The sequence below is a fragment of the Limulus polyphemus genome, unplaced genomic scaffold (genome assembly GCF_000517525.1).
Source record: "Limulus polyphemus unplaced genomic scaffold, Limulus_polyphemus-2.1.2 Scaffold1174, whole genome shotgun sequence".
Taxonomy (NCBI): domain Eukaryota; kingdom Metazoa; phylum Arthropoda; class Merostomata; order Xiphosura; family Limulidae; genus Limulus; species Limulus polyphemus.
Window position 1 is genome coordinate 234,992 of NW_013666784.1, and position 17,027 is coordinate 252,018.

The window sequence follows — 17,027 nt, forward strand, 5'->3', positions numbered from 1 at the left end:
TCTCCCAGTTCCCCAATACACTAAAAATTCTTCAGACATTACCAATTATGGTTGCAGTGGAGAATGAGGTTTCTCAAAACTAAAACTAATCAAAACATCCGTGACATCCAACATCTAAAACTAATCAAAACATCCGTGACATCCAACATCAAATAGGAGCATTTAGTTGGTCTTTCCATATACCGACTGAGCATCAGATTACTGAAGCATTGGATTTTAAAGCAGATTTTCGAGATTTGTGCTTCATTCAAAACCCAAAAAATGAATTTTGGAATGAAAATTATTTAACATTTTTTTACTCTTCCGTTTTTTATGCGAGTTTTTTAATCAGCGTTGTAAATGTTTCAATTCTAATGCGATTTTCAAACTTAAAAGTTAAAATAGATTCTTTTTTTTTTTGCAATTAATAATAAATGCGTGTATTATGCCATGTAGAATAGTATACCTTATATTTAGTTCCACAGCTTTTAATTAACCGTACCCTGCACAACCCAAGAGTAACCATATTTTCATATTTTTACCTAGGAAAGACCAGTACTTTTTTGTATCTTAAACTAACCTCGTTTTATTCTTGAACTATATTTTGACCTATACTTATTTGTTCAGTACAGTTACAACTAAAAACGATGCCTTGAATTTCTCATAGCTCTAATAAACTTCAAACGAGCATAATATACTGCTTTTGTTTTTGCAGGGAAAGACGTCCAAAGTTCTCGAATAAATCAACTTGAAAGTGACAACGAAGTAAAAAACTCAAACGCTAAGTCCAGCACTTTGCCTCGTCGAGCTGAAAGCAAAGATAGCTGTTCTCTCCCTAGATCCATGACGAGAGATAAAGAATGTGGTAAGCCTAGTCTGGTTTCTCGAACAGAAACTTCAAGACAAGGGCGACAACACAATGGCGCAAAAGGCCAGATGTGTAAAAGTATCCAGCCCAATAAGCCCATTCGTCAATCGAAAATTTCCAGTCTTATCCCCAAAACTGGGCAGACCATCAAGACTGCCAGTTCAGGTAATGTGTTTTCTAGCAGCGACGTGGATTTTGTCTCGAACAGTGACTCAGTGTGTGGTGAAGGTGCCTTGTTTAATGGAAGTGTGGTTTCTGGCAGCGACATGTGTTTTGTCTCGAACAGTTACGCAGTGTGTGGTGATGGTAGTTTGGTTGGAAAAAAGGATACCATATGTGTTCCTAGTGAGCATCCAGAAACTAGCAGCACTCCCAAACCAACAGCAGCAGTAAAAGGAACTTCGAAAACCATAAAGAAACAGAGATGTCTAACCATCACCGCAGCTGAAGACGGTAAATCAGATCCCAACATTGGTACAAGGCAAACGCCAGCCATTCAATCAGGTATGTGTCAAGAGGGCTGCGCACCAGTGAAAAAGTCAAAAGATACACTTCGTGTGACAAATGAGGCCAACAGACAAGTCCTGGGAAGTAGCTTAAAACCATCTAGTGAGTGTGGCAACAGTGTATCACTTCCTAAATTAGAGAGGACAAAACAAGGATCCACCATTAGCGTAGCCAAAGTTTCTCCCATGATGAACACCAGTATTCATACTAACACTAAAGACAATTCGGAGCGCCAACAAGGTCATTCGGAAGAGAAAAGGTTCGTTAACTCAAATCTTCCAGTTGATCGGTCAATGAGAATAAAGGACGAGACTCAAGAAAATTCTAACAAACTCTTAAAGTTAAGTTCACATTTAGAAAGCCTAAGGTGTGTGAACTCTGGCCCTATTATAAATACAGAAAAGGTCACCGAAATAAATTACAGACGCTCAACAAATAATAATGTTTCTCAGGAAAGTGACGATTCTGGCTGGAACACGGATGCTTTGCTTGCTGATGAAGCTGATGACATAATAGTAAATATCAAACCCATGAAACCAATTACACATTTTCCTCACTATGGCTATAATCGCGGCTTGAGTCCCTTGTCTTCCACTCGTAATTTCGTCAACAAACTCCAGTCACCTGCCTTGCATTTTCTATCAGATGTAAGTGGTAGCACAGCTAGACAATTAACTCTTTCGAAGCACACTATAACGGCAGGAAATTTAACCACGAATAACAGCAACCCTATGAAACGATCCTTCTCCTCAAGTCAAAGCTTTTTAAATGTAGATTATTCTTCTGATGCAGATTCTGTTGATTTTGCAACAGGATACATAAGTGATGGAGACGTGTTCAGGCCGAGATTTATTTACAGTGTTAAAGATGTGACTAATGGACATTTGAAAAAAAGTGGATCTTCCTTGAATGGTAAAAAAGCCTCAAATAACATCAAAGATGACGTAATTTCAGATCTAAACGCTGATCTTAAAACCGCCATTGTGTTTCGGAATAACAGGTAAGGCAAATACTTTTATCAAAGTTAAGAAACAAATTACGAAGAAAACATACTACTTGTTTATAGAAATTTTATTTCCAATGACTACGACAATTTGATAAAACGTCCTAAGTGCATTTCACCCTTGGGCTTGATTTGTAGTAATGAAAGTACTTTAAAGTGTTATCCAAAGCGTTGAGTAGAAAAAAAAGTCCTCTACTGGGTTCTGTAACATAAAGTTACGATGAAAGGGAGTTAGTTAGAATGACGTAACAGGAAATTGAATAAAAGTACTTAAGCGTATTCTGTAACTTAATGTTGAACATTAGTGTTAGATTCTTATGCAACATTAGTGTTAAATTGTTCTACAATATAATGTTAGATCATTCTGTAACATAATGTTGAACATTAGTGATAAATTGTTCTGTAACATAATGTTGAACATTAGTGATAAATTGTTCTGTAACATAATGTTGAACAATAGTGATAAATTGTTATGTAACATAATATTGAACATTAGTGATAAATTATTCTGTAACATGATGTTGAACATTGGTGTTAGATTGTTCTGTAACATAATGTTGAACATTAGTGTTACATTGTTCTGTAACATAATGTTGAACACTAGTGATAAATTGTTATGTAACATAATGTTGAACATTAGTGATAAATTGTTCTGTAACATAATGTTGAACATTAGTGTTAGATTATTATGTAACATTAGTGTTAAATTGTTCTATAATATAATGTTAGATTATTCTGTAACATAATGTTGAGCATTAGTGATAAATTGTTTTGTAACATAATGTTGAACATTAGTGATAAATTGTTCTGTAACATAATGTTGAACATTAGTGTTAGATTTTTCTGTAACATAATGTTGAACATTAGTGATAAATTGTTCTGTAACATAATGTTGAACATTAGTGTTAGATTTTTCTGTAACATATTCTTGAACAAATGTGTTGAATTGTTCCGCACATAATGATAGTGGGATAGGGTGTTCTGTAACATAATGCTGGTTGGAAGTGACTCAGAATGTTCTGTAATAATAATGTTGAAAGGAAGTTGTAAGAGTGTTCTGTAATAATAATTTTAAAAGGAAGGGGTAAGAGTATTTTGCAATGTAATTTTGAACGGAAGTGGGATAGGATGTTTTGTAACATAATGTTGAAAAGAAGTGATCTAGAGTGTTGTGTATCACAATGTTAAAAGAAATTGCTAAGAGTGTTTTGTGACATAATGTTAAATGCAAGTGGGTTAGAATGTTCTGTAACATAATTCTGCTTGGAAGTGGTTTAGAATCTTACTAGAAAGATAATCCATTATGTGTGTGTTAGAATCCATCACCCAGAGTTGGCTCGATTATCATAACTACTGATATGGTAACTGGAAACTGTCCGACGGTGCACATGGGCTATTTGTTTAAGTTTTTTGTCCAAGAAGAGAGAATAAATAAGCCCCTGAAGTAGAACACATCTTTACTTTTTTATAGACTTATGGCATCTATCACTCACAGTTGGCTGGCTTGATTACCGTAATTTTATGTATGGTAACTGGAAATTGTCTGATGGAATATTTTGTTTTAATAGAACAGGGATAAAAACACCCTGGAATAGAGCACATTTCTTCTTTTTTTTTATAAACTTGTGACTTTGAATTTAGACACAAATATTTAATCAGTTCAGGCCCGTACGCAGAATGTTTGAAAGGGGGTTCCAGTTTGTGAGATCAAAAGCTAAAACATATTATGCCAAGCACAATCAGCATGCAAAACATGCTAATACTGCAGAGGTCTGGGTGTATGCGACTATTTCAAGCCAAAAATTGCTAATGTTTCATCAGAAGAATGTAAACTGTGTAGAAAACGTTAAATACATGAGCAACTGCGCTATAACTATATCAGCATAATTTTTTTACATAATAAAAATAGGGGTTTGGCCGAACATCCTTGGGCTACCCCCTGTATACGTGTGTGTAATTAAATGATCATATCTGCAAATGGCTTGAGTCCGTTATCTCATGGTTCGACTCTGTTACTAATTTATTGATGTAAACAGCTAGACAAGGCAGGTAAAAATACTTTTATAACAATCACAAATAAGTTACTGATGCTATCTGCAATCCCACTAAACACTTCTTTATTTCTGTACCACTATGTTTTTGACTTACAGAATTTTGCTCTAATGATTGCGCTTTAGGCTCATTGGAATGGTGTAACCATAAAAGTTGTGTTTTCTTTAAAACCCAAAACACTGACTCAATATAGCTGAAAAACGCAATAACAGATGGCAGCACCAGAATATGAAAATTATTATGTGTGCCTCTACATAATTAATTATAGCAAAATCAAACTTAGGAAAATATGTACAATTCGTTGCTTATGTGAAGTGCTACTCATAGTGAAAAATAGATTTTTTTAAGTCAGTGCAAATTTTTAAACAAATTTCTGATCTCAGACTTGCTATTCTATTTTTTAAAACGTTTTTACTATAATAAAGGTAACTTGTTATCGTCGCAGTAAATTCTAAGATGTAAACATTTTGATAATAAATTGCTTATTCTGACACTCAGTTTGATGTATGTGTTTACGCATTAAACACTGCTCCTTCTTTCCCTAAGTGTGTATATATAACCAACTGAAATTTTATTTATGTCGTCTTAATCAAGTTGGAACAACCACTCTCAGCTTACCGTGCCACAAATACAAAATTAACACATGCACAAATCTAAAACTGCGCTAAAGGGAGTTACAACTGTGTTCCTCTAATGCACTTTTTCTCGGTAACTTACGTGTTTAAACGTTCTACTGATAGTACAGGTCATTACAAAACTTGTTAATATAACGTACTACTATAATACAGATTATCTTAAAACTTGTTAACATGATGTACTGCTGTAGTATAGGTCATAAAAACTCTTTAACTTGATGCATTGTTGTAGTACACGTCATCATTAAAGTTGTTAACGTAATTTTGATAAAATAGTTAGCACAAATGATCACATTTAAAGTGTAATAGGCTTAAAATAAGACCCAAAACTCAAGCGCTTTCGAATAGTTGACTATTCTTCTTCAGGAGAACAAAGGGTCATTCAAATCTCCTTCAACTTCTTCTATTCCCCATACCCCTATCTCGTTAAAAAACCCTCAACCCAAAGAGCATACATTTGTATGGCACATCTCTACTACACTTCTGTTTCTCCTCGAACTGTCCCAAACTCTAATTGTGACCCTTCGCCTAAATGTCTAGCCTATACTGAAGTTACGACTTCCACTATTATTTCTAGTAACCTTTCCCTGAGCCCTAAACCTAATACCCAAGCCACGAAGCCTGCCTCAGTCACAACCTTTCAATCCAAAGTACATACATCTGTATACCATACTTCTGTACTTCCAAATCCCATTTCTATCACTACTTCCCCTGGAACTATTCCAAAGTCTACATTTGACCCTTCTCCTAAATTCTCTACTCATGCAGAAGTTACGGCTTCCACTCTTATTCCTAATAACCTTCTAATAAGCCCTGAACCTAATGACCAAACTTCACAACCTCTGAAACTTTTCTCCTTCCAAAAGCCGAATCTTCTGCACACCTTGAAAACAACCTTCCTTCTGGTATCTTCTATATTCCTAGCAATCATCCACTAAGTTCCAAACCTGATGACCTTCACGTTCCATAGAAAAATCTTCCACTCTCCTCAAACTAAACCTTCCCTCCATTACTACTTCCCAATCGTATTCTACTCTCAACCCTACCAAAACTTTCAAACGACTTAGAAAACTGAACGAAAAGAGACTGAGATATATTAACCATACTGACGTTTTAGAACAGCATTTACAGTATCAAACTATACCTAAATCACTTAATCTGAATCCACCAGTTACCATAGGGGCCAATGACAAACTATTTTGTTTACAATGGAAGAAAATACTCCATTCCATCTCAGTTGCACTTATGAAGCTCACACAAGACTTCTGCAAATCCACAGTAGCCGATCTTGATAAGAATATTTACACAAGAGAACACAATTTCTACTTTTGAGCAAAATAAACTCGATGTTGTTAACATAATGTATTGCTGTAGTACAGGTCATCACTAAACTTGTTAACACGATGTACTGCTGTAGTATAGGTCATCACAAACTTCGTTAACATGATGTACTGCTGTAGTAAAGGTCATCACAAAACTTGTGATGTACTGTTGTCGTAAAGGTCATCAGAAAACCTGTTAAAATTATGTACTATTGTAGTAAATGTCATCATAAAACTAGTTAACATGATGTACTATTGTAGTAAATGTCATCATAAAACTAGTTAACATGATGTACTACTGTAGTATAGGTCATTAGAAAACTTGTTAACATGATGTACTACTGTAGTATAGGTCATTAGAAAACCTGTTAACATGATGTACTAGTGTAGTATAGGTCATTAGAAAACTTGTTAAGAAGATGTGCTGATGTACTATAGGTCATTACAGAACCTGTTAACATGATGTACTACTGTAGTATAGGTCATTAGAAAACCTGTTAACATGATGTACTAGTGTAGTATAGGTCATTAGAAAACTTGTTAAGAAGATGTGCTGATGTACTATAGGTCATTACAGAACCTGTTAACATGATGTAATACTGTGGTATAGGTCATCACTAAACTTGTTAACATGATGTACTGTTGTAGTAAAGGTCATTACAAAACCTGTTAACATGATGTACTGCTGTTGTATAGGTCAATACAAAACCTGTTAACATGATATACTGTTGTAGAAAAGGTCAATAAAAAACCTGTTAGCATGATGTACTGTTGTAGTAAAGGTCATTACAACACATATTAACATGATGTACTGTCGTACAGGTCATCACAAACCTTGTTAACATAATTTGCCGCTGTAGTACAGGTTATTATAAAACTTATTGACTTAAGGTACTACTTTAGTACAGGTCATTACAAAACTTGTTAAATTAATGCACCAACGTCAAGTTAATGTATTATTGTTGTAAAACTCACCAAAACCTACTAACTTAAACTTGAGAACTTTATCTTTTCGTGCATAGGCTCCTATCCAGAAAACAAGGTTAAAGTTCACAATAGTTGTTGATTTGTTTTCTGCATCCAGTAAAACTACGAGTGCTTTTCTATATTTCTGCTCCCATTTCACATCAATGCTCGGCCATAGAACAGTAAAAGACATTTACAGGGGAAGACATTCGTTTCTCTCCATTATTTTATACTATTTATCAGTAATACTGTAATTGATAAGACACCCGTACCATTCAAGTTTCTCTAAATTTTGTCACGTTTTTAGATTAATTAAGTTTCATTTCCTCATTATAATGATAAAGAAAACCCTTGTTTAGCGTTATAGTAGAAAACTTTGAAACTTATAAATAGGGGTAAGTTTAAATTTTCCTGGTCATCACTTTTCACACTTAACGGCATTAACTGATTAGCTTGCTTATAATAAAGCTCATTACCTGATTAACTAGCTCTTACTAAAGCTCATTAACTTATTAACTGACTCCTAATAAAACCCATTTACTGATTAACTAACTCTTACTAAAGCTCCTTAACTGATTGGCTGGGTCTTGATAAAGCTCATTAACTGATTAATTTGCTTTTACTAAAGCACATTACCTGATTAACTGGCTCTTAATAAAGCTCATTTATTCTTAGAATCTCTTGAGATTATTTTAATAATCATCCAATAACAAGCTCAAATTCTATAAATATTATATTTATATCACAAAATAGAAACATAATTATCGAAGAATTTCAAAAAATATTCTATAGAGAAAAAAATGAATATTTATCTCTTTCTGTTATTTTTTTCATATCACTTGTAGTAAAAGTTATCAAAAACTTTGTAACTTTGTCTAAAATACATAGTGATATCTGTACTGATTGATATCTGTTGACTTTGACTTCAAAAGATATAGACTGATGTTTCTATGTGCTGGTATCCCGTGACAGTTAGTTTATACAATACAAACTTATATTCTTGTTTATAGATATCTAGTAACTGGCATTATACGTTACACACTAGTATTTCTATGTTCTGATATCTGGTGACTGACATTATATGATACTCACTAGTGTTTCTATGTTCTGATACATGGTGACTGACATTATACGATACACACTAGAGTTTCTATGTTATGATACCTGGTGACTGACATTATACGATAAGCACTAGTGTTTCTATGTTCTGATACCTGGTGACTAACATTATAAGATACACACTAGTGTTTCTATGTTCTGCTACATGGTGACTGACATTATACGATAAGCACTAGTGTTTCTATGTTCTGACACCTGGTGACTGACATTATACGATACACACTAGTGTTTCTATGTTCTGATACCTGGTGACTGGCATTATACGACACGCACTAGTGTTTCTATGTTCTGATACCTGGTGACTGATATTATACGATACACATTAGTGTTTCTATGTTCTGATATATTGAGTCTCTGACTTGATATGATAGAGTCTGGTGTGTCTGTGTATTAATATCTGATTACTGTGGCTTGATAAGATACAGACTGGTCTCTATCTCTATGTACAGATATCCGGTGATTCTGACTTGATAAGATACAGACTAATGTCTCTATGTACATATATATACTGACTTTGACTTGATAAGACAAAAGTTAATGTGTCCATGTACGTACATCTAGTGATTCTAACTTCATAACATAGAAACTGAGGACTCCAGATACTGATATCTGGTGATTTTGACATTATACGATGTACACTAGTGTCTCTTTGTGCAGATATTTGGTGACAGACTTGATAACATACAGACTGGTATTTCTATGTTCTGATATTTGGAGACTATGACTTGTTAAGATACATATTGATGTCTGTATGTACTGATATCTAATGACCCTGGATTTACAATATGCATACTGATGTTTATCTGGTGACTTTGACTTGATAAGATACAAACTGTTGTCTCTATATGCAGTTATCTGGTGACTCTAACTTAATAATATTCAGACTGGTGTCTCTGTGTGCAGTTATCTAGTGACTCTGACTTGATAAGATACAAACTGGTGTTTCTGTCTTCCAATCTTTGGTAACTCTGACTTTTAATAAGATGTACACCGATGTTTCTTTGTTCTGATATCTGATAATTATGACTTGATAAGATATACTGATGTTTCTGTGTTCTGATATCTGATAATTATGACTTGATAAGATATACTGATGTTTCTGTGTTCTGATATCTGATAATTATGACTTGATAAGATATACTGATGTTTCTGTGTTCTGATATCTGATAATTATGACTTGATAAGATATACTGATGTTTCTGTGTTCTGATATCTGATGACTCTAGCTTCATAGAATATAGAGAATCTAATCACGTTACTACTTATTGATATGCCATATCTAAAATCGCCTTTTATCTTATAAAGTCCTATATCTTTGATAATTTTATTTTGTTTATTCACCATAGCAAAATGATTTTTTCACATTGCATTAAAACAAGTTAATTGTAAACGTTTCGTCTCTTGCATTTTATTTTCACTTTGTTTTCAAATCTATCTGACTTTTTATGTTTACTAGTTTTTGCTTAAATAGTATATCAATAAGGTTTTATGTTCTGGCTGACTGTTGCGCGCATTTTTAAGTTCATGTTAATATGATGTGATATTACACGTTAATGTATTTATTTAGTAAAATTAATATTTTTTCAATTATCTCTTTCTCTTCTCTCCTTTATCTTGATTTTTTAGTCAAAATAATAATAATACCTCTTGTACTCTATAAATACTTTACAAGTCCAGTTAAGTCTCTTTTTTTTTGTCAGTAAAAAAGTAATTTATACTTCGTTCCTTGCTCTTACAACTCCATAGATTTAAAAGTCATCATTCTTCCTACATGGATGGATAATAAATGTCAGTAAAACCTATGATTTATTTCCAAAACTAAGTCATTCCTTACTATTGAACATTCTTACAAGATGGTAATTGATGTCTAACATTATTAAGAAATCAAAAAGACTTTTGTATAATATTATCTATTATTGGATCAGAAAACCTATATATCTTTGTTTCTTACGGTACTAGTAAATGCCTAGTTTTGATTAATTTTTAGTATTAACAGAGTCTAATGCTCATTAATCTACAGTATCAAGAAAGGTGTAGTTTTAGTTAATTTTCAGCAATAGGAAATATGTACGCTTGGTTAACTTTCAATAATAGGAAACATGCACTTTTGGTTAATTCACAGTAAGAGGAAATATATAATTTGGTTAATTTATAGCATTAAGAAATATCTAGTTTTAGTGAATTTACAGTAATAGGTAAGGTATAGTTTGGTTAATTTACAACGTCAAGAAAGGTGTAGTTCTGGTAAACGTACAGTATTAAGAAAGTTGTAGTTCTGATGAATTTTTACTAATAGGAAAGGTATTGGTTTAACTAATTTATGGTCTTAGGAAGGGCGTGGTTTTATTAACTTACAGTACTGAGAAAGGCCTAGTTTTAGTTAACTTATAGTATTTCAAAAGCTGCAGTTTTGGTGAATTTACAATAATAATAAATGTCTAATTTTCGTTAATTTACAACATTAGGAAAGACGTTGTTTTTATTAACTTACAGTACCAAGAACGGTCTAGTTTTAGTTAACTTACAGTACTAAGAAAGGCCTAGTTTTAGTTAACTTATAGTATTTCAAAAGCTGCAGTTTTGGTGAATTTACAATAATAATAAATGTCTAATTTTCGTTAATTTACAACATTAGGAAAGACGTTGTTTGGTTAATTTACAGTGTTAGAAAAGGGTTAATATATGAGAAACTCGAGCTTTTTTTTGAATTAGCATGAAGTTGTCTAGCACTGGCTAGTTTGTAAAGTGCTGCTTCTTTTATCAGACTGTTTACATTAGCGCGCTTAATTTAATCTAGCTATTTTTGCGGCACAGAGTACAATGTTGCTTCGTGTAGTTGTTCGTGCGGCACAGAGTACAATGTTGATTCATGTAGCTATTCTTGCGCACAGAGTACAATGTTGATTCATGTAGCTGTTCGTGCGGTACAGAGTATAATTCTACCTTTATACACAATCAGTCGACAGCCATATGTTCTATGTTAAATGCTATATGAAAGAAAAACAAGCACTGTTAGTAAGGAACTTTTTATCTTTGCATCACAGTATTAAGTAACACACACATATATATATATATACACACACATTACTTAATACGTACCGGATATTTAGTAAAGTAGCGCGTTGATTATTTGTCTTAAGTAAGTCGATCACTAGAATGCTACATACCATATATATTCAGCAAAGTTAAAATGCTTCAAGGTACATATCGGATTTAAGTAGAGAACCATTAACATTTTGTGATACATATGGGATTTTCAGTTCTGTAATGGATATTCAGCAGTGTGAACTCTATGATACAGGACATTCAGTAAGGTAACGTGAACACTTTTATGATTCCGATAACTACATTACTTTACATAATCATGACATATTCACATTACTTTACATATCCGGTATCTATCATAAAGTGTTCACGTCACCTTACTGAATACCTTGTATCATGACATATTCCCTTACTGAATACCCTGTTAACGTGAACACTTTTATGATCCTTGTATCATGACATATTCACATTACTTTACATATCCGGTATCTATCAGAAAGTGTTCACGTTACCTTACTGAATACCCTGTATCATGACATATTCACATTACTTTACATATACGGTAACTTCCGGTATCTATCATAAAGTGTTCACGTCACCTTACTGAATAACATTACTTTACATAAATATGTCATGATACAGGGTATTCAGTAAGGTAACGTGAACACTTTCTGAAATAAAAATGTGAAATCTCCGTGATTGCATTCAGTTCGTCCTCTAATGGTACAGCGGTAAGTCTGGAGGCTTATAACCCTAAAAACCGGGTTACGACACTCGTGGTTGGTACAGTACAAATAGCCTATTGCGTAGCTTTGTACCTAAGTATAAATAAAACAATGTTCAGGGCTCGAAAAAAAAAACATTGGTAGGAAAGGATAGTGTTAAATAAGTTATGTTTCATCTAATATTTATGTATATTGTAATCGGTTATGTCTGCCTTTCTGTATGTACGTATATGTATGTGTTCCACGTGTCTCAAATACTATACCACCCTGGAAATTCCTGTTACTTACCTAATATTGTACTCAGAATGCTAGTGTTAAGAAACTTAAAACATACCCAGTGAGTTATAAATAATTAAATAAAGAGCACTCAGTGATTTCAGACTTAGTTGGAATTCTTTCGCTCGATCAGAAATATTGACATCGTGGACGTAGCTTGAACTTGACCACAGATTGTCAACCATTGTCTGATTATCAGATTTACTCCACAACTTAAACTAGTCCGAGACTAAAACACGATCGGTGTATCAGTTTCTTTCGAAAACTTTTATCCTCTTTTTGAAATGATTGCCTCGGTCACAGATAAAAAGTCGCAGAAAAGCTTTGTTGTTATTTTATTCTATTGTTGTGGAACTGTGTGAATAATAACGGGCTGTAACAGTTTGTTTGACTGGCACGAGCAATATGACGAAACAATAGAAGAAAATGCTTTTGTCACTTATACTCTCAAATATGTAGGTAGTTTCTACACAGTAAGTAAGCTTTACTACGTTGTAAATTGTAACATTCGGTAACAGACGAGATTTGACTTCACGTCCATGTTGAGTATACGTTATCTGTGATCACCAGGCAACCGGTTCTGTGTGGTTTCCACATGATGAACAAGCGTTGCTAGATGTTGAATTAACTTATTTATAACTACCTTTCTCTGTGTTACAGCTATTCTGATCACCTGTGTAGTTTTTACAATAAAACAAACACTTCTTTTGTAAAAGTTGATAACAAATAGCGTTAAATTCTGCGTTGTCACTAACTAAACTTTCAACTTCCACTTATGTAACAAAAATTACGTGCAGCAGTGTCATAGCCACAGATCAAACAGGTCTTGGCAAATAAAGAAAACACTAAAAAATTCCAGGGCAACTGGGCCCCTTAAAAATGTATAATCATTTGGAGTAGTCTCTTTTAAAGAAAAAACAATTCTAAAATATTTTGCAGTAAAAGCTAAATCTAGTCTAAAATATTTTGCAATAAAAGTTAAAACTAGTCTAAAATTGAATTCCCAAGCATCCCTACATGTTGCGCAGTAGTAACAAACATTTAGTTACTTTTTAAATTCTAGTTTTTTCCCTCTCTTCTTTCGCTCCTCCGTATATATCTGGCTTTGCGCCAGTGTATGAAGGAATGGTAGAGCCCAATGATGCAATCAATATCAGCAACGTGCCTTCACTTCCGGCTTGACATCACATAGTACTTAGTCTGTTCATGTTTTTCCCCTTCTTTGACGAACAAAGTTCTACTGGAGTTCTGATGAGGTATTTTATGGCTAACATAAATCCTGAAGACATTAGAATGCAGAAAAACTAGGCAAAAAAAAAACTGGTTTATATGAAGTGTAGCGTAGACGAACCTCTGAGGTGATTATGATCCAGGATGAAGAATGTATCGCTGTCGACAACATGATGATCACGTCTGGTACAGTAGGTGAGTGTGGGCGTGAAGCTTAGTAAGTTTTGCAAACTTTGAACTTTCATAATAATATCTCATAAAGCGCTACAGAACGGACTTTCCCGGTAAATATCCAGTCAGAAGATAATATCCCACATTAAAGTTTCTGTAAGTTTGTCTTATTGAATGTACTTCTTACATGTACATGGTGTTCTTTCTTACTAGAATCATTATTTTAAAGTAAGGTTTTGCGTGTTCGTCTTATCGGATGTTCTTAAATGTACATGGTTTTCTTATTCACTGGGAACATCATACTATAAAGATGATCCATTATGTGTGTGTGTGTGTGTTAACATCCAACATTGAGAGTTTTCTGGCGCGATTACTGTAACCTGTATGATAACTGGAAACTGTTCAACGGTGTGCATGGCCAATTTTGTTTTAGAATTCTTGCCCGAGAAGATGGATAAAAAATATCCTGAAATAGGGCACATTTCCACTTTCATATATATCTTTGGCTTTTAATTTAAAGACACAAGTACTTAATTAGTTAAATAAGTCAGTTACTACCTATTACAAAACGGGGTATTCAATTAACATCTAATGAGGTCATTCTGGATTTAACAACAAAAGAAGGAAAGGGAACATTATCTAACATTGTCCTTTTTACAGTTTTTGCTTCCTGTAAAGGGTATTCTCAATTAGTTATTTTGAAGTTTGTCATATCGGGTGTATTTTTCAACTGTGCATGTTTCTCTTGTTTACCAGAAGCATTATTTTAAAGTACGTTTTTGTACTCTTGTCTTAGAGGATCTATTTCTTAGCGGTACATGATTTTCTTGTGTACTTGAGCATTGTTTTAGAATAATTTAAGCTTTTATAAGTTAAATCCAAACTGAAGAAAACTCGTGAAAAACAAGTTTTATATTATGTAAAAAATGAACAACTAACACTAACTAACACGCAATGAGAATACAACACGGTCGATTCTTTTTATGTATTAATTGAACGTTATGTTCATGGGAATAGCGTTTAATATGTTACATTATATAGGTAAATTAATAATAAACGATGCCAGAGGTGTAGGTCTTTTATTCCTAGCACCATTTTAAAGATCTAGGTTATTGGAGAGTGTTCTAGCATTCTCTATGTAGGAATAGCACGGACGCCCATATTAAAACAGTACAAAAGTAATTTAAATTTTCTTCTTTACAAATCATCAAAAGCTAGATATGAAGAGTTACCTAGCATAGTCGCTCTATCTCCGGTGTATATGCCGCTTTTCAGCTATCCAGAGTGTCCCAAAGTCGAAAACCAGCGAAGAGTCAAAACCGAGATTTCTCATTTTCGTTCATTATCATCTTTCTTCAACAGGCCTACCTTGTTCTAGCAGTAACTATAATGTTATCATCATTTCATAAAATAAAACAGTCTTCACGATCTTTGACTACCTATTTTATTATTATTCTATGCAAGATTTATAAAGCTTTACAATATACTATATAACCTAGTAACCCACCTACACCACCTTATAATAAAAAAGTAAACAAACAAATATTAGGAAAGAAATGTATCACTAAATTAAAAAGCTATGTAGGGCTGGCTACTCAACTTGAAAGAAGGGAACCAAACGAGATAGGGATTGGAGTGAACATATCACTTGATCCGGCTTGGTCACATAGCAGACTAAGCCGTCTTGACTTTACATAGAGTATAAAATACGCACATTACTGTAATCATTAGCCGGATCGAGTGATATGTCCACTTCCATCCCTTTCTTATTTGGTTCCTTTTTTCAAGTTCAGTAGCCAGCTTTCTTATTTAGAGATAATTATTTTCTTAATACTTGTATAGAGAGAGGTAAGCGTTTATAAATACTGAACACGGCTCAATTTCATGCCAGTCTAGATGTGCCGAGCACTAGAAACGTGCTGTAACAGTTATTTCTTTATTATATATCGCTAGTTTTTTTAATAAAAAAATTACTTGCAGTCTTTACTTTACAATTTTATAAAAGCATGATAGCAAAAATAAGTATTCAGTCCTCGTAACGCATAGATTACGGAAGTACAAGAGCTTTTATACCACAGATATTACAAAAATATGTCAATCCTTATATTGCAGATACCACAGACCTAACTCACCAGCAATAAGTATGTATGACTCTTTTGTATCACAGAATTATATCATTCCTTATATCGCAGAAGAAATAGAACAGCAATAAGTATATCAAGACACGCAGTAGTGTGTCATGCAACAAAAAAGAAAAACAACCTGTAGAATACATTGTGTGTTATTAACAGGAGTGATAGTTTAGCGATTTTCCACCTTCTTTAGCTCGAACTGTGATAACCCAAACTATCACATATTTTCAGTGAATGTGCGCTACTGAACTCTTACTTCACATACCAAATTTCAAAGCAATATATTAAGAAATACCTGAGATATAACATCTCCAGTTTTGATTAAGTTTCTTCCTATTTTTTCTCTTCGCACCACAAGTACGGAAACTTTATTTGATAGAAAAACGTATTTAACTTTTATGAATTTTTTCAAATTTAGTACACTAATAGATCTTTATAAACTACAATTAGAAGTGTCATTTGGTGTAAATATAAGCAAAGTTATTCAACAAAAATCACTATTTTGACCAAAAGATTTGCGTACGCTTACGCAAAATGTCACGTGAGCTATCGGTCTCAAATTTTTCCTACAGCTTCACCTAAGAGTAAAGGTTGGCCAGTTTTAGTTTTTGTCATTCAGGTTAAAGACGGCTGATCCAGAGCAGCAAAACTTAAAGGTGAAAGGACTTGCAGATACATAAGTATTGGTTAGGCCAAGCAAACTAGAATAGAAGTTTCGAGCTCAAATTTTCATAAAAATCATACAGGTGGACGGTTATTGTTGATTGTTTATTGACAACTTTTCAGCACAGATTTACAAAATTTTATGAAATTATTCTAATTAAAGAGCGTTTGACGTCACTTGATATTAGCTTAAGAAGTTGGTGTAAATTATGATGCTCGATACGGCTGTACCGAGTGCATGGGGGTGATGACAAGCAACTGTTAATCTAAATTCCATGGCGTTACTATAAAGGAAGCTATTAACACTGTTTTAGAGAGGAAAAACTACCATCAT

General features: G+C 33.6%; 1 protein-coding gene across 1 annotated transcript in view; it reads left to right on the forward strand.

The window, feature by feature from the left end:
• LOC106462463 overlaps positions 1-17,027 on the forward strand; it is an 84,830-nt gene that overhangs the window by 56,356 nt on the left and 11,447 nt on the right. The window contains exon 7 of the mRNA XM_022389735.1: positions 695-2,298. Coding sequence (XP_022245443.1) covers positions 695-2,298 — 1,604 coding nt within the window. The remainder of the gene's footprint in view (positions 1-694; positions 2,299-17,027) is intronic.